Below are 26,327 nucleotides of genomic sequence, written 5' to 3' on the forward strand. Positions count from 1 at the left end.
TCTTTTGGACAGGAACAATGCAGGATGGTTTCCACACTCTGCCGCCATAGTGGCAGACTGAACAGGCGACAGAGGAGACCACACAATTGGTCAGCACAGGCCTTCAGAACTCGAGGACTGACTCCATCTTGCCCTGTGGCCTTTCCTAAGCATAGCCTCCTCAGTTGTCTCCTTACTTGGCCTTCAGTTATGGACAGAGGTGGGCTTGTCACCGGCCTTTCCAGTTAATGTTGTAGAAGTTGTTGATGTAGTAGGTGTGGTAGAAATTTAACATTCTTATTAAAGAAAGAAACATCCTCTAACAGGACAATTCAGTAATCAGGCAGGAGAAAAGCTGTTTGTGGTGTCTTTTAATTACTCCTCGGCAAAATGCCACAGAGGGAGCAGTCTTCAAAAGCAGTCTGTTACAGAAATGTCAGAATGGTCAGAGGAAACAAAGAATAGAGGTTCATTTTATAAACTACTGAATTTACATACAGCATCAATCAATGCATATATTTTACTCTGGTTGGTTGGTTGGTTTACACCCAAATGATTTATATAAAATAAAAGTTTATTATATTATATTCTGGTTCTTCTTATACCTTTGACTTTTGCCACCACCCTTGAAATTTCTGTCCACATAACAACTGTCCATTCTCGTTGTTTATAGGACATTTGCCGATTTCTTAGTCATCCTTCAGTGCATTTTGTATATTACATCAAATTTTCGTCTGGTACATTCCGTATTTACTTGACCATCTCAGTATTTTTAAACCAATTCTTATATTTCAGTGTACATTTTGTTGTTGTTTCCTGGTGTGCCTGAGCAGGTTTCTGACATTTATTAAGCCTTTATGCTATTTCCTTAAGATGAGTGGTATCTTAACCTAAAATTATTCTTCCATTTAGGGATGTTGTGTTTGGGACTGGTCATTGGAAGAAGGTGGCAGTGGGAGGGAATCATTTTTTCAAAGATTGGTTCAAGGCTTTAACTTCGCCCACATCCCCTTCTAGAACACCTGTGCCCTGGATTGCTCGAGTCCGTCAGTGAGGCCCGGTCCTTTCCAAACATCCTTCATGTTATTCTGAGTGAGATTTTTTTTTAAGCATTTTATTGAATTTATTAAAATCAAATAACATTTCATACTAGCAAGTCAAATTTTACCACATCAGATCAACCCCCAACCCATTAGAAAAAGAGCTAGGCCAACAGAGTAAAACTTTAATGGGAGGAAAAATAAATGAATTAATTAATAAATAAGGGAAGAGAATCCATTTCCACCTCAATTTAAATGTTTATTTTAAAATGTTATTTATTATATCCTGGCAGGCTTTAAAAAAGTTTTGCTTAGACCCTGAGAATTAGATTTTTTCCAATTTCAAATACTGTATAAACTTGCATATAAGTCGGGTCTTGAAACCTGAAAAATCAATCATAAAATCAGACCCCGACTTATATGCTTGTTCAAAAATGCGAAACTTAATATTTTTTTTTCCAGTCTTCTTGCCTCCTCCAATCTCACACCAGTTTCTCAGACTGGCACCATCGAATTTTGTTGCAGCAGCACAGTTACCAATTTCTTTCACCACTTCAACAACTTTTAATTTTAAACCAGCTTCATGTTTGCTTCTGATCGAATGCTCCATCGTAGATAAGGGGTGCTCTTACAATAAAGTTGTATGAGGATGTGAGATACACAAAACACAAAACAGTGCAAATGTTGCTTCGTAATAGTTTGGGTATCACTGTGTGGTCACGTAGGCACAATAGAGAGAGAGAGAGGTTAGGAGCACACGCTGATACAGTGCATTGCTTCACCCTCAATGAATACAACAGCAGAGTGCTCCGTGGTTACTCTCTCAGGTGGGCGTTAGCATATCATAATCTCTTGGACCAATAGCGTGAGTTTTCTGCATTCGACTTATACGAGCGACATTATAAAATACCAGAAATTATATGGTAAAATCAAGCCCCGTAACATTAGTTACCCACTGACTTAAAAGAGGTGAGTTATGATTCTTCCAGTTGAGCAAGACAAGTCTACATGCCAATAGTGTAGTAAAGACCATTACAGTTTGTTTGTCCTTCTCCACTTTAAGCCCCTCTGTGAGCCTACCAAACACAACTGTTAGCAGATTAAGAGGGATTGTGACACCAAGGCTGTCTGATAGGCATTTAGAATGATGTTAATTTGGTGCAGGCCCAAAACGTGACCCAGTGAGGCTGGAGCTCGATTGCAACATTCACAGATTGAATCCTTGCCCTATAAACATTTTGGACAGTTTTAAATGAGACAGATGTGCTCGATATATAATTTTGAGTTGAATAATTATATACTTTGCACATATGGAGCTCGAGTGAATTCTCTGCATTGCTACATTTTCTGAGATATTGAGTGAGAGATCCTTTTCCCACTGTCCTCTGGGATCTTTGAAAGGGAGGGACTGTAAAATAGTTTTATACATTACAGAAATTAGAAAGTAGAGTCCTCAAGACTGATCAAAATTTTTTCTGGAATAGAAATAGGTGGGAAGATTTTTTTTCTCTTTTAGCTTTACAGCACATAAATACTGGACGCAGGGTGCCCTTGAAGCTCAAGTGCCTAAGCATAAATGAGATGGTCTTTGCTCGTTTCTTCCACAGAATCGCTGCTTCTCCATATTGGCGTGGTTTGTGAGCACCTTTCTGCTTGGCCCTTCAGTAAGCCGATTGGGCCACTTATTGCCATACTTTCCTGGCTAGTCTGTGGAATCCCAGGACCCTGAAGCGATGAGAATGGGGTGGCACGGTAGTGCAGTGGTAGTGCTGCAGTATTATAACAAGGCTAATGTCATGGATGCTCCTTGTGTTTAGTTTGCATGTTCTCCCAGCATCCACTTGGGTTTCCTCCCACAGTCCAAAGACATGCAAGTTAGGTGGGCTGGTGATACTAAATGGTGCACTGGTGTGTGTGTGTGTTCAGCCTGTGATGGTCCGGCGACCAGTCGAGGGATTGTTCTTGCTTTGCTCGTGATGTGACTCTGCTCTGGTTAAGAAGGTTTGGAAGATGGATGGATGGAGAATGTTGTGATAAATTATTTTAACTGTCATGGGCTCTTCTGGTCACTTCACTGATAACAAAGCAAACCTTCTCTGGATTGAGGTGGTCATTTTTGCGTATTTTTGTTACTTTCCTTTTCAACACTATATGTGCTTTCTCTTCTGTTATTTCCATGTGTTCCCTTGTAAGTTTGGTGCAGCGTGTCTTGCTATGTAGTTGTGTGTCGCCACATTTTGCAATGTGCATTTGTCACAGAGTGTGGTCACTTTCCTGATCGGGGGGGTTTCGTTCTGGAAGTGTAGCCACTTTCTTATGGTTTGAAGCTTGAAAGGATACTTCATGAGAAGGACCTGGGAGTCATAGTGGGCTTGCTATCTACATGAGGACAGTAGACATTCAGAAGTTGCAATGTTGAGGGTTGCAGTAGATCGTCATATGTTAAGGATAAATTTCACACAAACAGTAGGAAGTTTTTCTTTACACAGAGAAACTCAGACACTGGAATAAGCTACCAAGTAGTGTGGTAGACAGTAGGACTTCAGGGGCCTCCAAAACTCGACGATGTTATTTTAGAAGAATTAAGTGGACAGGACTGGCGAGCTTTGTTGGGCTGAATGGCCTGCTCTCATCAAGGTTGTTCTAATGTTCTAAAGGGATGACAGGAGCTCATCAAATTCATAACAGGGTTGGTCTTCCTTCTCACCCTAATCATAACACACACAGACCCCATCCATATAAGCAGTAATTATGAATGATGTCTGAACAGCTTGTCACTCCTCAATGTTATGAGCTGAGAGTCCCAAAAGTGCCCACAAGAGGGGGATAGAACATCAAACCCCGGCTAGACGTTAAGGGCAAGAACAGGATCTTTATAAAATAAAATGATTTATTCTTTGAAAATGTTCTTCAACAACAAAAAAATGGGAAAGCCAAAAGAAATGGAACCAATTGCATCATAAATGTAGTAAGTCACCTTGGATGAAGGCATCAGCCAAATACATAAATGTAAACAGTGAAGCTCTGTGGAGCACAAAGGCAAAAGGAGTTGCCCAAAACAATAAGGCAATCCAATGCACACAAAGTTCTAATAACGTAATCCAGTATGTGGTCAAAAATCAGAGTAGCAGGTCAGAATATCCACGAGGTATCACAAAAGCACAAGCACAGCAAAAAAAGACCAAAAAAAAACATCATGAATAAACTCTGCAACTCCCCAGTGCGTTTGAGTGAATCGCCAGGGACTATGGGAAACTCTCACCTTGACAGGGCTGAGGAGAGATCCATGATGGGCAGGTGGTCCCACCTCTTGGAGAACCACCCACAAAACAGAAGGCGCATAACCACGGCCATAGCTCATCAATGAATTAATGGACTGATATTGTTGGTTTCCATGTAAGTTTTAATTCATTTCTGCCTTGTTCTCCGCATGTTTTAATATATCTACACTTCTACACTACCGGCCCAGAGTTTTAGAACACCTCAGTTTTTCTTCAAATTTAATCAACTGAAATGTAACTGGAGATGCCCCAGAGGATGGTTGGCCATCCCGCTCAGGATAAAGGTGGAATCCTTAACTGGCCAGGATGCCATAATGGAAGGATGGACTAAACCGGGGACAGTATCTGGCCGGGATGCCATATGATCCCCATCCTGATTGGGATGCCCAAAGTTTACAGGAACCAGCAAGAGAGGACAGCAGGGAGCAGTTCACCCTCCACTGTAATAGGTGGCAGTGTCCATCATATAGAGTCCACAGGGGCTGCATGGGAGTTGGAGTCTAGATGTACAGCCCTGAAGGGGTCCTTGGTGGACGATAGAGGGGACTGCTGGGGGAAGGACCTCCCTGGCTTTCTTATGGCTTGGAAGTACTTCCAACTGGCCACATCACATCACCAGAAGTGCTCTTGGGTGCAGCATAAAATAAGCCTGCTTCCATAGCTTGAGGAGTCAGAGCCGGGAGTGGAGACAGGCAACACTCGCCTGGAGGAATAGCACTGCAGTGAGAAAGAGGAAGAGTGAGAGAAGAGAGAAGAAGAAGAAGAAGAGATACCTTGCGTAATTGTTATACAAAGGTCTTTTTGTAATTAAACCTCTTTATTTGAACCTGGGAGTGTTGTGTGTGTTCGTATTTGGGGTTTGGGGCTCTTAGCACCTCCTTGCCTTCACACAATGAATGATGTAAAATGGTGGAAAGGTAAGCAGTAAACAGCCAGAAGTTTAAATTTAAAGTTTAGGTTGGTAAAATCTGAAAAAAAGGAAATTTCGGGATATTACAAATGGGCCTTCTTCATGGAAGAACTAATAGGTTACAACCAACAGATGTTCTGCAGTAGTTAAAGTAAGTGAAGCAAGTTGAAGCAAAGAATTTGCACAGGTGTCCCAACTTCTGATTATTACTTAAAATCCCTCTGTGTGTCTTAAAGCAGAGTTTGAACAGACTGTGTGTTACTACACCCTCTGAAGTTCTACTTTGACAATATTACGTTGTAGCAAGGCGTAAGTTCCAGTGATAACGACATTTAACAAATGAAACGAGACAGCATTATTACCCTTACAAGTGTAGGCCTTTCATTTAGAGTAACTGAAAAAAAAAATCCAAGTGTCAGTGAATCCAGTGGTGTCCTACACAATCCAAAAGCATTTGAAAACTGGAAGAAACTCTGATAGGACGAGATCGGGCAGAGCCCAAGTCACCAGCCAATCAGAAGACAAGTTTCTGAGGATCACCAACTTATGTGATCACAGGCGCCTCATAACACAACAGCTTAACAGTGCAGGTTGACAAAAGCAAGTGTCAGTTTCAACTGTGAAGAGGAGACTTTGTGCTGCAGGTTTGACAGGACGAGTGGCTTCAAGAAAGTCATTCCTTAAAGGACAAAACAGGGCCTTGAAATACCAGCCGTGGACTACTGGAGACTGGAAGAAAGTCTTATGGACCAATGAATCCAAATTTGAAATGTTCAGTTCATCACACAGGTTGTTTGAATGTCGTCAAGTTGGTGACAGGATGGTCCCTCGGTGTGTGACACCAACTGTCAAACATGGAAGAGGAAGTGTGATGGTCTCGGGGTCATTTGCTGCAGTCACTTGAGTGACTGGCATTCGGAATCAAAATGGTTACCACAGCTCGGCTTTTATATTAGCAAAAGGTGCAGGCTACTTTGATGAATCAAAAATTTAGAAACATTGTTGTACACTTGAATGATTCCTCGACTTATTTATTTCTTTTATTTGTCATTGTTTATTTGTTCTGTGAGTTGATTTCATGAAACATTAAAACATTAAGCACGGGGCAATTCCTTAAAAACAGAAAAAACTGAGGTGTTCAGAAACTTTTGACCAGTAGTATGTGTGTGTGTGTGTGTGCCCCAGTTCAGTATTTAGAAATTATTAATACTCTATACTTCTATTTTAACTGAGAATTGTTCTCAGACACAGCATAGGGCGCTATACAGGAAGTAAGCTGGACCTGCACACACTTCCGTTCCTTTGCTGTAGTAACGTTGTTGAGCGATATCGGCCTGTTCTCATTTTTCGTGGTGTGTATTGTTGCCATTTTTATGTCACTGTGACTACTTTCTGTTTGTTTGCATGTGTACTGTTGTGATGCTTAGCTGTGCTGACGTTTTTAAGCTTATTGGTTGAATTTCTCCAGCACACTGAGCCCTTCACTGTTTCCATTTGTTCATTTTCCTGATATTCTTGGTCACTCTTCTGTTAGGCGGTATTATTCATTTTATACAGTGCCCTCCATAATGTTTGGGATAAAGACCCATTTCTCCTTGATTTCCCCCTCTGCTCCACAGTTTTAAATTAAAATCAAATAATTCAGACAACATGATTATGGTGTGCTTTGCAGTCTTTCATTTAAGGGGATTTGCAGACATTTCCGTCCCACCATGTAGAAAGGACAACACTTTTTCTACGTGGCCCCCCATTTCTGGGCACCATAACATTTGACACAATTGGCATCCCAGGCATTTGCTATTTCTCAGGTGGGTTTCATGGCTTCATAAGATACCTCAGTTTGCGTCTACCCTTTGGAGTCTGTAGTTGCCATTGGTCAACATGAAGACAAGAACTGGGCCACTGAAGTCAAAGTATCCATTATGAGGCACACAAACAAGAATAAAAACATTAGAGACATCAGTAACACCTTAGGATGACCAAAATCAACTGTCTGGAATATCACGAAGAAGAAAGAACACACTGGTGAGCTCAGGAATCACAAAGGGACTGGTAGGCCAAGGAAGACCTCCACTGCTGGTGACAGAAGAATCCTCACTATGGTCAAGAAAAAGCCCCCCTAGCGCCTGTCTGAAAGGTCATACTCAGTCTTCAGGGGGCCGATGTCTTTGTGTCAGAGATGACTATCAGCAGAAGATTTCAAGAACAGTAGAGAGGCCACACTGCAAGATGCAAAACACTAAAACAGGACTGCCAGATTACAGTTTGTGATAAAGGACTTCAAAGAGCCTGCAGAATTGTGGGAAAAGGTTTTGTGGACAGACGAGACAAAGATGAACCTCATCAGAGTGATGGGGAGAACAAAGAATGGAGACGACAAGGAACTGCCCGAGATCCAAAGCAGACCACCTCATCTGTTAAACATGGCGGTGCTAGGGATGTTATGGGTGCCACAGGTCCTGGCACACTTCTCTTCATTGATGATGTGACTGCTGATGGCACAATGAATTCTGAGGTGTGGAGAAACATCTGATCTGCTCAACTTCAGTAAATGTCTTCAAACTCAGTGGACGGCACTTCATCCTACAACAAGATAAGGAGCCAAACAGACTGCTGAGGTCACACAGAACTACAAATTTGTCAATTTCCCCTTGGGGATTAATAAAGTATCTATCTATCTATCTATCTATCTATCTATCTATCTATCTATCTATCTATCTATCTATCTATCTATCTATCTATCTATCTATCTATCTATCTATCTATCTATCTATCTATCTATCTATCTATCTAAAATGGAAAATTCTTGAATGGCCAAGCCAGTCACCCAATTTATATCTAACTGAGCAGACCTTCCATATACTGAAGAGAAAAAAAGGTAATTGGACAAGCCCCCCAAAACAAGCAGGAGCTGAAGATGTCTGCATTAGGGACTTGGCAGAGCATCACCAGAGAAGACCCTCATTGCCTGGTGATGTCTGGGAAACGTCTTTAATAGACCTGCCATACATTATGGTTCCCTGAAATAGGAGGACGTGCAGAAAAAGTGGTGTGTTAATGAAGTGTGTGCAAATCCCCTTCAATGAAAGTCTGCATTGTGCACTTTAACCAAAATGTCTGAAGTGTTTGATTTGTAATTTTAAACTGTGGAGCAGAGGGGTCAATCGAGGAGAAATGTGTCTTTGTGCCAAACAGTATGGAGGGCACTGTGTTTGTGATTCCTTTCCTTACTTTTCTGACGCTGGTCACTTTTCACTTCTACTTTCTATCTGATCTCCCGCCTTGTCCCTATCATTCAGTTGCTGGCATTAATAAATCCGGACCCATACAGGAACAATTAACGAGCAGCGGTGACTTTCCATGCACATTACTCCTTTACACAACGGGGGTCACAGAGAACAATGCACACCGCATTTGCTGTTTTCCTCGGATCCCTCCAGTGCTCTGCAATTTTTCTGAATGAAAGGTTCATTGAAATTGGACTGGCGGATGCTTCTCAGCATGCCGCAGCTGCCAACCCTGCTGTTTAATGGCGGTATTGCACGTGAAAGACAGTACTTAGGCTGTGTAAGTAAACCTGCGGACACGAGCTGAAACCCCCCCGTGTAAAAGAACTCGCCGCTTTCCAGTGGATTTTCAGAACGCTGTAACAACAAGGCGAGTTGGATTAAAAAGCCGGCAGGGGATGGGTGCAGCCTGCCAGGGGTGGGGGCAGAGTTGTCAAGGTTAGGGGATTTGCTCACTTCAGTCTGCAGCCTCCTGAGGAAGAGTTTGGCTCTGAAATGCGGCTCTCAGGAGTTTAGAGAAACAGAAAGAGAGAGAAGAGAGAACAGGAAAAGAAGAGTCAGCCATTCAGGTTGTGATTTTAGTATTCATCCTGGGAGAAATGGGGACCAAATGACAAAAGATGAAAGGCTATTAATAATAATAATAATAATAATATTATTACTATCTGCGCTACCCATCTAAGACGGGCTAAAGTCTGAATAATCAAGATAGACCTCAGCGTTAACGTTTGCAGTACACCGTCCATTGCATTGTATGTTGTAATACATCCACCCTAATTAAAGGGTAAGTGTCTGTGTGTCCATCCAGTTGCTATGTCTCTTTCATTCCAACAGATGATGTATCTCAGGCCATTGTGGTAATAAAATGCATTGCATTTGTCACTCCAGCAGCTGGCACATCACAAACACTATCACTGCTTTTACGAATCCCATACCAATTGGCATGGAATGGAGACATATGCATTGCATTCGTCATTCCAAAAGTTGGTGCATCACAAACATTACTATGCATTAGAACATTATGGACAAGAACAGGCCATTCAGCCCAACAAGTTTCGCCAGTCCTATCCACATAATTCTTCTAAAATAACATCAAGTTGAGTTTTGAAAGTCCCTAAACTCCTAGTGTCTACCACACTACTTGGTCACTTATTCCAAGAGTCTGCGGTTTTCTTTGTGAAGAAAATCGTCCTAATGTTTGTGCGAAATTTCCCCTTCACAAGTTTCCAACTGTGTCCCTGTGTTTTCGATGACCTCATTTTAAAGTCACCGTCTCGATCCACTGCACTAATTCCCTTCCTAATTTTAAACACTTCAGTCAGGTCTCCTCTTAATGTTCTTTTCCTTGAACTCTAAAGGCTCAGCTCTTTTAATCTTTCCTCGTAACTCATCCCCTGTAGCCCTGAATCAGCCTAGTCGCTCTTCTCTGGACCTTTTCTTGTGCTGCTTTGTCTTTTTTGTAGCCTGGAAACCCAAACTGCACACAGGACTCCAGATGAGGCCTCACCAGTGTGTTATAAAGCCTGAGCAGAACCTCCTGTGACTTGTACTCCACACATCAAGGCGCTATATAACCTGACATTCTGTTAGCCTTCTTAATGGCTTCTGAACACTGGCTGGCAGTTGATAGTGTCAAGTCCACTAAGACTCCTAAATCCTTCTCATGAGGTGTACTCTTGTTTTTCAGACCTCTCATTATGTATTCAAACCTCACATTTTCACTTCCTACGTGTAATACTTGACATTTAATGACATTAAATTTCATTGGCCCAAGCCTGTATGCTGTCCAAGTCCTTCTGTGATGATATAACAGATTCCAAATTACCTGCCAATCCACCTTTCTTGATATCATCTGCAAACTTAACCAGCTTGTTATTTATATTCCTATCTGAATCATTTATATAAATTAAAAATAGCAGCGGCCCCAGCACTGACCCCCGCTGGTCACCACCCTTAACATCGGCCAGTTCTGTTGAGGTTCCTCGCACCATCACCTTCTGCTTCCTGTGTCTGAGTCAATTGGGCACCCATCTACACTCCACACCCTGATCTCCCACTTCTTTTAGTTTGATGCCCACCCTCTCATGTGGCACCTTATCAAATGCTTTCTGAAAGTCCAGATCAATAACATCATCTGCTCCACTGTGGTCATATCCTTTTGTTGCCTCCTCATAAAATTCCAGCCTGTTAGTAAAACACGACCTCCCTCTTCTGACCCCATGCTTACTGTTCAGTTAAACTCCTGTCCTTGACATTTGTTGCTCAATCTTATCCTTAATAATTCCTTCCCTTAATTTTCCTGTGATGCATGTTAAGATCACTGGCCTGTAGTTGCTGGAATCTGCCTGGTCATCCTTTTTATATAATGGGATAATATTTGCCCTTTTCCAGTCCTTCAGAATCTCTCCAGTGCGCAGTGACTTCTTAAAAATATGCGTCAAGGGTTTATATTTGTACTCTCTAACCTCCTTGAGAACTTGAGGTAAATATTACCTGGTCCTGGTGATTTGTTTGACTTCAGTCTATTTAATCTGAGCAGCTCTTCTCTCTCTGTACAATTTCCAAGTCCCTCAGCACCTCCTTAGTAGTCCCATTTACCGCTGTGAGGTTATCCACTTCCTCACTTATGAAGACCTCAGAAAAATGCGCTTTTAGAGCATCTGCTATTTCATTGTCTGTACCTTTTAATTCCCCTTTACTGTTCCTGATTCACTGCACCTCCTCATTGACTATTCTTTTACTATTAAAACACTGAAAGAATCGCTCAGGGTTGTCTTTCGCCTTATCTCCTATATTCCTCTCCAAATGTCTTTTAGTCTCCCTGATATCCTTCTTAATGGTTGCCCTCATGCTCTCATACTCCCAACACATTAGAGTTATTAGTCTTAGACACCTTATGCAGCCATTTTTTCCTTTGCAGCTCCTTTTCTAACTCTTTATTTCATGTTTGCCATGTGCCATCTGTTGGAATGACAAACACAAGTCACTATTACTACACATGTTTGTGATGTGCCATCTGTTGGAATGATAGAAATATAGCAACAAGACTGACACAGAGGCAGGCAGACACTTGTCCTTCATTTAGGCAGATAATACTTTGAATAATAACACTGAAGTCATAAATTAGTAAAATTCTTTTTTAATACAGTATTACTCTGTACTAGCTGTGTTTCTTGGTGCTTGCCCAGATTCTCCTTTATAAAAGGTCGCCCATGAGAGAAGCAGTTTGACTAGAGAGGTATGGCTGCACAAACACACACTGAAAATGGAACTGTTTGGGTAATTTTATGGGATTGAAGGATTTGGTGTTTTATATAGCGTCTTCAGAAAGTGTTCAGGCCCCTGACACATTTTGTTATGTTGCAGATGCTAAAATCATTTCAATTCACTTTTCCCCAGAGCACTCAATACCCCAGAATCCATCCATTATCCAACCCGCTATATCCTAACTACAGGTTCACGGGGGTCTGCTGGAGCCAATCCCAGTCAACATAGGGTGCAAGGCAGGAAATAAACCTCGGGCATGGAGTCAGCCTGCCGCAGATACCCCAGAATGATGAAGTGAAATCAGATTTTTAGAAATTTTTACAAATGTATTAAAAATAAAAAAATCAGGAGTGGTCTCCCCTTGACTTTGAAAAGAGATATGTAGATGGATATTTGAGGAGTAAACTGCAAGACAATGATTATATTTTTATATCATGTACAGTAAAGACCCATCAACAACAAATCAAATTAATAATATATTGAACAATTATTATAAAAGTAGAGTTGAATAAATCAGACTCTGCAGCTGCATGAATAAAAGATAAAGTACCACTTCTGGTTAACGGAAATAGCCCAAAAATTAATAGAAGTCTAGGTTTTGTACCTAATACTTGTATGCAAAAGTTCAATGGCCTAAGTGAAAGCGTACTCAGGTTATCATGTTTACACACACACACACACACGTGCATAATTGCAAAAATGGTATTTTTGGACTCGGAGGTCTAAAACATCGAGATTCATTAAAATCTCGACATCAAATTTTTGGATGATTCCAATACTTTCCCTATACTTTGTATACAAGAAAGTTAAAAACTGAAATATCCTACTGACGCAAGTATTCAGGCCCTTTACTCCGTAATTTATGATTCCTGCTGGAGTCTCCTTGTGTTTGATGCAATGAGCTTTGCACTCCTGGATTTGGGGATTTTTCTGCATTCTTCTCTGCTGATCCTCTCAAGCTCTGTCAGGTTGGAATAGAGTCCATCGGTGAAGAGCTATCAGGTCTTTCCAGAGAAGTTTGATTGGTTTCAAGTCCAGGCTCTGCCTTGAGTACATTCCCAGAGTTGTCCCTAAGTCACTACTGCGTTGTCATTGTTTTGTAAAGTCCTAAGGCGAACCTTTAGCCCAGTTTCAAGTCCAGAGTTCTCTGAAGCAGGTTTTCATGAAGGATCCCTCTCTACGTTGTTCCATTCAGTATTCCCTCAACCCTGTCTAGTCTCCCAGTCCCTAAACCTAACAGAACACCACCATGCTTTGCCATTGAATTGGTATTGCACAGGTGAGGAGTGGTGCCTGCAGATGTAACATTTCAAATTGAGGCCAAACAGTTCAATCTTGGTTTCACTGGACCAGAGAATCTTCTTTCTTACTGTCTAAGAGTCCTTTAGACGTCTTTTTGCAAACTCCAAGTAGGCTTTCGTGTGTCATTTGTCACAAAGCCCAGATCAGTGGAGTGCTGTAGTGGTAGTTTTCCTCTCTAGAAATTTCTCCCAACTCCACACAGATTCTCTGGACATCAGCCCATTGGATTCTTGGTCACCCTTCTTACTAAGGCCCTTCTTCCTTGATTGGTCAGTTTGGATTGGTGGCCAACTCTAGCTCTCATGGTTGTTCCAGACTTCTTCCATGTAAGAATTATGGAGGATACTGAGCTCTTGGGAACCTTCAGTGCTGCAGGTATTGTCTTATAGCCTTCCCCAGATCTGCGTCTTGACACAATCCCATCACTAACCTCTGCAGATAATTCCTTTAACTTCATGTGTTACTATAACACAAATTTCTCAAAAACTTAATGCTGGCCATGGGAGATAGGTGTCTGAACCCACAATGCATCACAGCTTGCTGCATATGAGACTTTGCAGCTACAGGCTGGTGTCACACAGACCCCTGAAGGGCCTGGACGAAAGCAATTCCACACCAGATCAGGGAGTGGCGGAGTGTGCTGACTCTTTTTCTCACTTTCCTGCAAACAGTTCACAGGAAATTCCTCCTGACCCCAATGACGTCACTTCTGGTTCCGGGCCCAATGATGTCACTTCCGGTTTCGAACCCATGGATGAAGACCCTTCCAGTTCCGGCACTTTTCATGACATCACATCTGGGTCCAAGCCTATGGAGAAGGACCCTTCCGATCCCACCCTAGATGACCTCATTTCCTGTTCACGCATTTAAAGCCACCATCTTACCTCCATACCATCAGCTCCATATTGAACTCAAATCTCTACACATCAGTGGCATAACTTATACCCTTCTGCAGTCAGGGAACAAAATACGGGTGGCTGCCCAAAACCTTTTTTCGACTTTTGTATCTACTTATTGTGACACTGGTCAGAATCCCCATGCTGACCCCTGTCCACCACTGAAAGTGCCTACAAAGGGCACCATGAGCATCAGAGCTGAACCATGGAGCAATAGATGAACATGGCCTGCTCTGATGAATCCCATTTTCTTTTAGATCATGTGGATGGCCAGGTGCGTGGGTGGCGTTTACTTGAGGAAGGGATGGCAGCAGGATACACTATGGGAAGAAGGCAAGCCAGTGATGGCAGTGCGATGCTCTAGGCAAGTGTTCTGCTGGGAAAACTTTGGTCTTGGAATTCAGGTGGAAGTTACTTTGACACATACCACCTAAAGATAGTTGCAGACTGCGCACACCCCTTCATGGAAACGGTATTCAGTAATGACAGTGGCATCTTTCAGCAGGATAATGTGCCCTGTGACAGTGTAGAAATTCTTCAGGAGTGGTCAGAGGAACATGACCAAGAGTTAAAGGTGTTGACTTGATGTCCAAATTCCCCAGATCTCAATCTGAACAAGCATCTGTGGGGTGTGCTGGAAAAACAAGTCCAATCCATGGAGGTTCCACCTCGCAACTTACAGGACTTAAAGGATCTGCTGCTAATGTCTTAGTGGTAAATACCACAGGACACCTTTAGACATCTTGTGGAGTCCATGCCTCAAAAGGTCAGAGCTGTTTTGGTGGCACAAGGATGATCATAATATTACACGTAATACACATTGCATTATATTACACATAATATTAGTCAGGTGGTTTTAATGTTGTGGCTGATCGGCGTACAATTCTTCATATAGGTCATCAACAATTGTAGAGTATGTTCAAGGTCATTGGAGCTTGGAAGTCTATCCAGGCAGCACCATGCACAAGGTAGGAACTCACCATAAGACATCCCACACTCATACAGAGCCAATTTCTAGCCATCAATTAACCTGGCAGACACATCTTTTGAACTTTAAGAGGAAATAATCATGCAGAGCAGGGAAAGACAAACTAACACCTCACAGACATGGACCCTTGTGTAGATCTGAGCCCAGGGTTACGGAGCTTTTTCAGTTAGCAGTATTACAGTATATAAACGGCTTAAGAGTTTTCTGTGATGGAAACGCACCAGAATTGCCTCTGGCCCCAGTGGCCTCAGATTAGATGAAACGGAATCTGAAAATTCAAAACATTGAGAAACAAAAACTTGTTTTCTTGTTTCAGGTGCTGTCAGAGATAAACCAGACATGGGGGTTGATGAATTTCTCCTATGAAGATCATCAGAGCACTGGAACTCCACTCCTGAAGCCAGATGAGAATCTAATTGAAACCTTAGAGGACAATCAGGTTTTTAATTCATTTAATTTGTTATATTTTCTATACACTTGAAACCAAAATTCTGTTCATGAACTTTTCACATAGTTATTTTCTTTTGTGTACAGTGACTTAATTAAAAGAGATAAAAAATGCTTAGAATGTGGTGCTTTACCATAATATGATGTGAAGTGATCAAATTTTTTATATGTTTGGGGAAGCGTTTCAGGTAAAGTACCACTTCCGGTTAGCAGAGATAGTCCAAAAGTTGATAGATATCTACTTTTTGTACCTAATACTTGAACGTAAAATTTTATTGACCTAAGTGAAAGCGTACTCAAATTATCGTGTTTATACACACGTACACGCAGACTCTAAAATGTCGTGATTCATCAAAATCTCGACATCGAATTTTTGGACGATTACAATACTTTTGTTAACATTTGCTAAAAGTGTCAGTTTCAGTCTGTACATTAAAACACAATCAACACTACACAATTCTAATTTATAGCTAAATTGGATAAATGGCTGTTTAAGTCAGTTATGTACAATGAATATGAGCCTGGAATTCTGCAGTCAAGCACTAAAATTATGTTGGAATCTGTTTTAATATTTAAAATGAGTGCCTCAAAGGATGTAAATTTGCCTACATTTTTAGAAGTGGTTTGCAGTTCAGCATACTGAAGTATCCCAATGCCACCTCCTCAGCCTCTCTGTATCTTTTGATTTATGAAGGACTGTATAACCATTTGGTGCTGCCTCAACTAAGAGAACGATGTCAGATTTACTAAGCCAGGTTCCAGTGAGATTACACAAATAAGATTTTGTACTTAATACATTTACTTATCATCATTCATTTATCATTACAGCTTTATTTTCAAGAGTGTGAATGCTTATTAAGCAACATTTTAAACTGCAAGGATATTTCAGTCCTGGTGTTATATTTTTTGCTTCAATTCTAATTAATTAATTAAATTGCTATATAGACATTGCTATATAGCAATTAAATTGCTATATATATCATCCTTAATGGGATTATTTTAACTCTTTGTCTAGTTATGCTTTTTATTCTTCAATTAACAAGTGATATAGATTTTGCTTCAAGGCTAAATTTATAAGATGTCCCAGAACAGGGATTCTGGGTAGCAGTGACAGGGATAGCAACACGTGGGATAAGCGACAAACCTGTGATTTAAGATTCCAAAGCTGCCGCCTGGGTGGTGCTCTGATCAGTTAGCCAGTTAATTTTGCTGCAATATTTTGGGATAAAACAAAAGATCTCCTCTAGTTAGGATGAAGACCATCTCTCTAGAAAAATCTAGGTCTTTCCCAAAAATCATTCCAATTGTTCATAAAGACGTTTCTTTCATTTGCATATCAGGTCTCTAACCAGCAGTGAAGTTACATCCCCACTATTCAGTATAATCTTGGGTAAGGGGGCAGACACAATTAAATTCCAACATTTTATTTTAGCTTTGGCACATAAACATATGAAGTTCCTCTTTAACACCTCACATTGCTGCACATATATATTATTAGTGTCAACATGCATCAATAATGTAGACATCTCATCGTCATCCAGAACGTCCAATTTAGCCTCTATGTTGGACATCTTTGTTTGGGAGGCATTTAACTTTAATTGCTGGATTAACATTAACAACTGCTGAGATTGTAGCATTCTGCACCATGGAGTTGCCAATTATGAGCACTTTCTTGTTCTTAACTTCAACACAGATGGGCTGCTGAATGCGGACAATTTCTTCAAGGTCTGAATTGGTGATTTGAGTGCCAAGGAACTAAATTTTAAGTTCTGTTAATTTCTTAGATCCTCATCTCACTGTTAACCACTCACCCTGCGGCTGAACTGGTGGTGCTGACTTTGGTCGTGCATTGACTACAATGGGGTCTGGAGAGACTGAGATCTATCAGAAATAGCCAAATTGTCTAAACAAACCAGGTCAATCCAATTTTCAGTTTGACTAATCACTATCAGATTCCTAACATGGTCCTTCAAAGGTTCTGGCCCAGTCTAAGTTAACTATTCATTTTTGGTATTGAAGTTGGAAAACCTAAACTGTACATATTGTAGGACATACAACATATCATTGTGTCCTTCAACAGGCAGAGAACAAATTGAACTTTTGTTCATCCTTGTTCTTGTGTCAGCAGTCACTTTGGTACCACCAAGTACCATTGGTTTGCTGCTTTCACCATCTTCTGGGCAATTGACTTTATGCTGCTGTTGTCTTGTTCTTCTAGTCAGATGTTGACTTTTACTCCAGCTGTAATTTATCTTTACTGATGAATTACCTATTCACTCCAAATGAGTTTTCAGCTATTCTCTTGTGGCGCTGTAAAACACTCCATACGTATGTGAGACATGACTGGCTTCGCTTCCGTTGCTGCTTGTCGTAAGGCTGCACTGCCTGTTCTTGATCCCTTCTCATTGTACTTCTTAATGTGCTCTCATTCCCATAGGTCCAGCTGCAGAACATCCTGATGAGTAAATATGTGGAGTACTTCCTGCTTCAGGTCACAAGCTGGCAAAAGAAGCTGATGGTGGCAGACATGGTCATCTCAATCTGGATGGGGGTTCAGAGAACGTGGGCCCACTTAGAAAGCATCTTCACTAATTCCGAGGACATCCGAAAACAGCTGTCAGAGGATGCCAAGAGATTTGAAACCATCAACCTTGACTTTCAGGTTATGTCTAGTTTTCTCCTGGTTTTGGGAGCTAGATCTAAAAAAGTCATTTCTTTAACTTCTTGTGAGTCTGACTCATCGGTGTGTTGTGTTAAACTTGGACAACTTCATGCATTTCTTTTCTTGAACGTTACCCAATCTTGGACTTTTCTTGGCATGGAGTGCCAAACAAATCTCCATTTATTTAGATCTTCTGATGAAATACTCTTTTCATTTTGCCCTTCTTCCACTTTAGAATAGAATAGAGGCTGTACTGACTGCAAGAGAACATTAGAACATTGGCACTTGTTGAAATACTTCATGCAATTTGTCTCCTGATCCTATAATTATGTGTCCTGACTGGTCTTGTGTTTTTATCCCATGTCTTGGTTTTTCTAGCGGTGGTTTTACTTGTGATATAACATTAACTTCCAACATGTTGCTGTGGGTCCAACTCTCTGTCATGTTTGGCTTCTTGGTGGGAATTTGCTCATATTGACTTCTGGTGGAATTATTTGACCAACCTCTCCTATTCCTGCTCATGTTTTCCTTATAATGGATTTGTTTCCCCATTCTGTACCTACGTTTCTAGCTTATTTCATTTCTGTTGGTGGAATTATCCATCTTCCATGACAACCTGGTGTGAGAAAATGAGAATCCAGACATGATAAAGGTTTGGGGCAGCCACCCGTATAATATGTTCCTGGCTGCAAAAGTAAAGAATTGTAAGACACAAAGTAGTTTACAAGACTGAGTCCAAAACAGAACTGAAATCCTGAGGAGGGGAGAGAGTCTTTATAGGGAGCTTGAGGGAAGTGATGTCATCCTTGGGCCCGGGACCGGAAGTGACGTGCTCTGAGCTGAGGCACCGGCTACTGGCGGGATTTCCAGGGAAAGGTCTGCAGGAGACGTAGAAAAAGAGTCAGTGCACCCCACCGCCCCCAGGGCGGAGGTGTTAACAGTATTCTTTAAGCCCTTCAGCTTTCTTCTGTTCGCACGTGTGTGACACTGGCAAAACCATATGTCTTCCTTAGCCTCCTGTTGAAATTCCCTCTCTTACTTTCTGTCATGCTTGTAGTGTTGTTGTGAACCCACACCACCAGATATCTTAGACAAGTAAGCCCGCGATTCGCTAGCGAATCGGAAATCCAAGAATGGCAATCAGTGTCTGTTCTGTCCGATATCTGGATGGATGACATATCATGAAGGGTGGGTGCGTCTGGGGAAATGCCATTTAATTACATAAGCATATCTGTAGTAAAGCAGTTTCGTTTTGTGGAGACGTGATTCCGTTGCCTTTGCTGACACTGACTGCTGGCAGAGTGGAGCACAGCAAGTTTAGTTTACAGGTTGTGGTGTTCGTGTGCCAGCCACTGAGTCTGGGAAGTCGCTGGGTTAGAGTCTGTGACTGTTATGTGATCTATATTACTGGCACAGTGGATTAGAGCAAGTGTAGCTCACAGGTTGTGTTGTTTGGGTGCCACCTACTGACTCTGGGAAGCCGCTGCGTTTTGGGAAGCCACCGCATTTGACTCTGGGGCGGGTGCAACGGCGCATTACGTTGTGTTATTTGGGCGCCACCTACTGACTCTGGGAAGCCGCCGCGTTTTGGGAAGCCGCTGCGTTTGACTGTACAGGTTGTGTTGTTTGGTCGCTCAGAGGTTGTGTTGTTCGGGCGCCACCTACTGACTCTGGGAAGCCACCGCGTTTTGGAAAGCCGATGCGTTTGCCTCTGGACTCTGGGGTGGGCGCCAAGGCCACAGTGCGCATGCGCCTCGGTGCGTCCGCCGTGCATATATTAACTGTGGTTTAGTAAGACAGATGGCATATTTGCTCTGTGACAACTGCCAGTGGCCCGCCATGAGCATGTGATGTCTGGATTACAACAGTCTTCAGAAGCAGTCTCTAGGAGAACTCAGTGCGTTGGCCAAGCATCCAGGCGCCGATTTCCGGTCTGGCCAACTGCAGTGGTTATGATGGCACAGTAAGGTGGGAGTTGAGAGAGAGAACGCTCAGCTGATGTCACCAGGGAACACTCCACTGGCAGTATTTAGAAACAGTCAGTGCTATGCCAAGGCAAGGAGTTCTCCTGTTAACTCAAGCTGATGAGGGATAACTTCTGAGGTCTTATTATAATCCAATGGTGTCGCAGGAACATGGCTATGGCAATACACTTCGTCTCATGCTATACTTATCTTACGCCCTTTTTTTTTATGTATTTATAAATATTATCCAGTATATCCTTGTGCATCTAATTCTCTCTCTGGGTTTTCCTCTTGTTGGAATTCTGCTTATCTTGGTTTCCTATTGAAATTCTTTGACCAACTTTTTTTCTTTGAAGTTTTCCCCGATTATGTCATACGCCCTGACGTTTCTGGGAAGTTACTGGAACAACAAATACTGATCCCCATGGAAAACAATAAAACAATGCAATTTCTTTTTTAGCATTTTTCAGTAAGTGCCAAAATGATAAAGCAACATAGAACACTTAATCTCCATAATCAAAAACCCTAAATGGATGCAAGAATTTCAAAAAATGTTAGACCAAGAAAAGTTAATGTAACAGAACATTACAGCAGGGCTTGAAGTGAGCTGGTACTGTATGGCATACTGGCTTTATTACATTTTTTTGGTGGTAATTGGTTGTGTAATGGCAATTCTTGTTCTGACCTTCAAGGAGACCTTCCCCACCATGGTCCATTTTAATGTACAAATATCAACCCAATAAAAACTCCAAGGAGAACCACCAATTGTTCCCCAAATCTAATGTACAAGTATCATCCCAATTGAAATTCCAGGGGGGGAAAGAACGATTACGACATCTTGTGTAAAATTTGGAGCACATTGGGAAGAAGATCAAGAAGCTGACAAAAACAAACAAACCCAAATTAACCCAGAGCTCTGGAAATGTACACTTTTGAAACTGCTATAGCAGTCTGGGGCTTTAACCCAGCGCTGGTTGCAGTCTAGAGTAGGACTTTAACCTGCTATTTACCTCACACGTGGGTAATAGGACTTTAACCTGCTATTTTATTATTGGAACTCTAGTCCAAATACTATTTAATAGCAGCATGGGATTCAGACCCAACACCCAGTCCCCAAAGGATAAGTTAATTCCTCAACTGCTAAAGTCGCGTCCTCCAGAGTCTTGGGTCTAACGCAGATAAGAATGGGCTGGTCCTAAATTTTGTTGGATGCGGTCCCACTGGATTTAGCTACTTTGTCTGCTTCACTTCTCTTAAGATTCCCAATCTGCTGGGTGTCCCTCACTCGTAGGAGTTGGATGGCCTTATCGTTGGGTACCAAAAACTGTGGAAGAAATAAACTGTAAATATATTAGAGAAAGAAATCTTGTCCTCAACTAGGACCTCTTTAAATAGTTAATCAAGCCAAAGAATCAGGCAGGAGGAAACTTGTCCAATGTGTCTTTAATTTCCCTTCCTGAAGAGGAAGCACCCTGTATAGTGGTCTTCTAAGGGACAGTGGCCAGAGTAAAAGTCGTCAGCAAATGGTCACAGAATAAACGCAGAGACTCAAATTACAGACAACTCAATTTACATAACAGTGCTGAATTAATGCGTGCATATTAACTTGACATTCACTTTGATTGGTTCATTGGCTTGCACCATCTCAATATTTACTCTGATTGGCTGAAAGACATGAGATGTTTTCAGAGAGCATAAAATAAAGTTCTTATTCTACTACATTGGGACGGAGTGGTGGCTGTGAGGCTAGGGATCTGCTCTGACAATTGGAAGGTTGCCGGTTTGAATCCCTCACAATGCCACAAGTGACACTACTCCATTGAGCCCTTGAGCGAGGCCCTTAACCGAGCGAGCCCTAACAATTGATCCATCCTGGTATGACATGAATCTGCAAGCAGGTCCTCCAACTTAGAGGGACAACTTGGTGGTTGGTGGCAGGATTGGCACTCCAGCCAAAAAAAAGCACTGGCTTTTCATGCTTTTTCTAAGACAAATGTTATATATATTACATTGCACACCAAAACACTTCATGCACAAATTGATATATAAATTTTTCTCTCACAGTACCGACACTGCATTATAACAATGGCAAGATACAATAAGGATTTCTTCAACATATAAGTTTGTTCAAATGCCGAATTTTGGAAGCTTCTCACTTTAATGACTGTTCCTATGTTTCTTTTTTTTTTTTTTGTACACAGAATCTAATATCATCTGTTGTTCAGACCCGAAAAGTTATTGAAGTGACTAACCAGGAAGGATTTCTGGAAAAACTTGAAGCGCTCCAACAAAGGTTTGAATATTTAACTCAGGAAAGCAGACGTGACTGTGTTATCCTGCAAAATTATGAAACCAGTATGAGCAGAAGGGATTTCAGAACTTTGGCATTCCTTACTAGTCTTGGAATGAAAGGAGAGCTTAACAAGGAGGTTCCGAATTATTTATTTATTTATTTTTTTACACATTTTATTAATTGTATTAAAATCAAATAACATTCCATACAAGCAAGTCAAGTTTAACAAAACTATGTTTGAGACAAATCGACCCCCACCCATGAGAAAGAGAGCTAGGTCAGCAGAGTAAAACTAATAATAGTAAAAATATGTAGATAAATAAATGAATAAAAATAAATAGATTAAAAAAAAGAAAAAGAGGGGAGAGAATCTGCTTCCTCAGTTTAAATGCTTATTCTAAAATGCTATTGATTAGGTCCTGCCTGGTTTTGAAAATGTTCCGCACAGATCCTGTAAATGAGAATTTGATTTTTTCCAGTTTCAAATAGTATATAACATCAGTTACCCACTGACTTAGAATAGGAGAGTTAGGATTCTGCCAGTTGAGCAAAATAAGTCTACGTGCCAATAGTAAAGTAAAGGCAGTTACAGTTTGCTTGTCCTTCTCCACTTTAAGCCCCTCTGTGAGCCCACCAAACACAGTTGTTAGTGGATTAGGAGGGATTGTGACACCAAGGCCGTCTGATAGGCATTTAAAGATTTTTGTCAGAAATTATGTTAATTTGGTGCAGGCCCAAAATATGTGGCCTAGTGAGGCTGGAGCTCGATTGTAGCGTTTGCAGGTTGGATCATGCCCTGAAAACATTTTGGACAATTTTAAATGAGACGGATGTGCATACTAATTATTTTCTGCATATGCTTATTAGAAATCAGAGCCATAGCCACACTGTGTCAGAGTGAGTCCATCTGAGGACACACATTCTCACACGCTCAGTCAGGTAGAAGCTCTAACCACTGCACCGCTGTATGTTGTGTTCCAGTCAGAGTTCCTTCCCTGGCTTATGTTTATATTTCTTTTTCAATCGATTTTCCATTCGAACCACTTATTATGATTATTTCTGCTACTCTTGTTCTGTTCATTAGTCATTTAGTCATTATGTATCATGCAGTGTTTCTTTAAATGTCTTTATGTTCCATATATTTTGTGGTGGAACCCCTTAAGGAGGGCTACCCCATGTATCCTTGCTTAACAATAGTAAAGCTGGGAAGTGGAGTCCCTTGTGGTTCATTGAATGCACTCTGGTGGAGTTAGGAATTCAATTTGTGAGTAATGTTATTTTTACTGGTCGTTCTGCTATTTTCTATTCGTTTTGCTTCTGTCTTAAAATTATAACTTAGAATTTTTGGGATTTGTTTGTTTTTGAATTACCTGTTTGGTAGTTACTTTTGCCTATTTTTTGCTCTTTTGAGTATTTTGTTATATTTTTCTGTTTTTGTCAATAAATTCTCCTTTTATAAAGATTCTTTATTACTCATCTCCTTTCAGGCCAGGGATTTATGGTAATCCCCTCTCGTTGTGGAGCATTTTGATTATATTGTTTTTCTGACAGTGAACTGGCAGATACAATTTTAAAGAAAACAGGGGGATGCAAAAAGAAAAACAAAAGAAATAAAAAGGTTTGAAAAACAGGAACTAGATTCAAAATTCAAGAGACAATAATCAAGGTTGAGAGACAAAGCACAAGGTCAAAACCAAAAGTAAACCACGAGTAAAGTCAGCACTGGGCTTTTCAAGAGGTTGTTATCCGTGGGTCAGATAACCAAATTAAGTCTAGTCGTTCTTTTAGATAGATAGATACTTTATTAATCCCAAGGGGAAATTCACATACTCCAGCAGCAGCAGCATATTGATAAAAAACAATAAATTAAAGAGTGATAAAAATGCAAGTAAAACAGACAATAACTTTGTATAATGTTAATGTTTACCCCCCCGGGTGGAATTGAAGAGTCTCATAGAGTGATGGAGGAACGATCTCCTCAGTCTGTCAGTGGAGCAGGACGGTGACAGCAGTCTGTCGCTGAAGCTGCTCCTGTCTGGAGATGATCCTGTTCAGTGGATGCAGTGGATTCTCCATGATTGACAGGAGTCTGCTCAGCGCCCGTCGCTCTGCCACGGATGTCAAACTGTCCAGCTCTGTGCCTACAATAGAGCCTGCCTTCCTCACCAGTTTGTCCAGGCGTGAGGCGTTCCTCTTCTTTATGCTGCCTCCCCAGCATACCACTGCGTAGAAGAAGACGCTCGCCACAACCGTCTGATAGAACATCTGCAGCATCTTATTGCAGATGTTGAAGGATGCCAGCCTTCTAAGGAAGTATAGTCGGCTCTGTCCTCTCTTGCACAGAGCATCAGTATTGGCAGTCCAGTCCAATTTATCATCCAAATATAGTTACACGGTGGCCAAACACGAGTCTCCATACCAGGCTGTGTTTCATTTCCACCATTCTGCCGTCTCCACTCCTTGTCTCAATCTATTTTGTTATTAATTAAACATGTGAGGACACGGTGTCGCAGCACTAGCGAGGAGCTGGCGCTCCGCTCAGGGAATGTTCCTACCTCGCGCTGTATTCTTTCTGGTGCTGGCACGACACTGGATGGATAGATAGATACAATAATTAAACATGTACTTTGAAAATATTTCAATGTTCCTTAAAAGTTTGGAAGAATTGCCGTTCTCAGCTTACAGATGGCTTTACATTCATTACAGAGCTGATTGTGTGGCGATTGGTTACTTGGAGAAAGAAAAGGAAGGACAGGAATTGAGGGTTAGTATGTTTGAAAGAGACAGTACTGCTGCAATAAATTATTTCATCCAAGGTCGCGCACAGCACAGCAAGCATCTTGCGGGAGGCAGGAACAATCTGTGGATGGGGAGCCAGCTCATCACTATCACTGCACCACTGCGTTCCCATGTTTAATAACATGCTTTAACTCCTATCATTATGAAAATTATATCAAGTATACATCTCAGTATTTAAATTATTCAGAGAGCTGTAATATCACGAATGTAATGCGAAACAAACATAAATTGTGCACAATGGCACAACATGCCAAGACGGCTTGAAACAGAAGAAGAGTTCCCAGGATAGGAATGCACAAGCAACTTATCAGAGACTCCTCCAGATCGGGTTCCACCTCCAAAGTCAGGCTCCATTCTCTGGGACCGCCTGATTTTTATAGAAGGGGTGTGGCCAGCTCTGGGCACTGTGGTTGGGGATTGGTTGCCCTCACCAGGTGGCTTCTCAAAGCTGTGGGAGGAAAAGGAGAGACAGTCATCTTGAGTGCCCCCTCACGTCCCGGAGTGGTACTGCTTACTCCAACAGAGTCAGGAAGGTTGATCTTCAGGAACACAGGTGTGACACGCAGCACCCTCACAGTCCCCCCCCCCTGAAAACATTCAAAGGCTATAATGCTGTTAAGTCGGCCCTGCCGTTAGGCCAAAATTCAGTAAGGCAACTGAGATGTCATGACGGGTGGGGGAGACACACATCCTCGGCCTGCTCTCGCCATCCCTTCAGGCTTTTGCTCAACGTCTGCATCCAGAAACTTTCCAGGCTTTGTGCCCGAGACGCTCATGATCTATTAGAGCTTCCTCCTCTGTCGCTCCCACTCTAACGAGGCTGCGGCTTAGACACATTAGAAGTGGGCTAGGTGAAAGGCCACCTGAACCGTGCAGTTGTTAACTGGTGTAATGGTGCAATTATCGTGTAATTGCTTCTCTTTACAGGTATAGCAGCTATGTGGGGTTTTAAGGTTAGGAACAGGATAGCAAAAATATTGCCATATTGCTCTCTGGCAGTTTAACATTGTGCTCATTAACGAACTGAAGATGTCTCACTCTTATTAGTATTTCATTTTTTTTTCTTTCTTTCAATTCTCAAGACTGTCGGTATGCGAGAAGGCTTTAGCGGAGTACCTGGAGACCAAGAGACTCACATTTCCTCGCTTTTATTTTGTGTCTGCTATGGATCTGCTAGAAATTGTGTCCAAAGGAACTCAGCCAGTCAAGGTA

The 26,327-nt window shown here is 41.6% G+C and overlaps 1 protein-coding gene across 1 annotated transcript in view; it reads left to right on the top strand.

The window, feature by feature from the left end:
* The window catches only part of dnah9l (dynein, axonemal, heavy polypeptide 9 like), a 514,436-nt gene that overhangs the window by 63,366 nt on the left and 424,743 nt on the right, over window positions 1-26,327 (top strand). Inside the window, exons 13-16 of the mRNA XM_051930607.1 lie at window positions 15,267-15,389; window positions 17,835-18,059; window positions 22,225-22,316; window positions 26,198-26,324. Coding sequence (XP_051786567.1) covers window positions 15,267-15,389; window positions 17,835-18,059; window positions 22,225-22,316; window positions 26,198-26,324 — 567 coding nt within the window. The remainder of the gene's footprint in view (window positions 1-15,266; window positions 15,390-17,834; window positions 18,060-22,224; window positions 22,317-26,197; window positions 26,325-26,327) is intronic.

The sequence above is a fragment of the Erpetoichthys calabaricus genome, chromosome 8 (assembly GCF_900747795.2).
Source record: "Erpetoichthys calabaricus chromosome 8, fErpCal1.3, whole genome shotgun sequence".
NCBI lineage: Eukaryota > Metazoa > Chordata > Cladistia > Polypteriformes > Polypteridae > Erpetoichthys > Erpetoichthys calabaricus.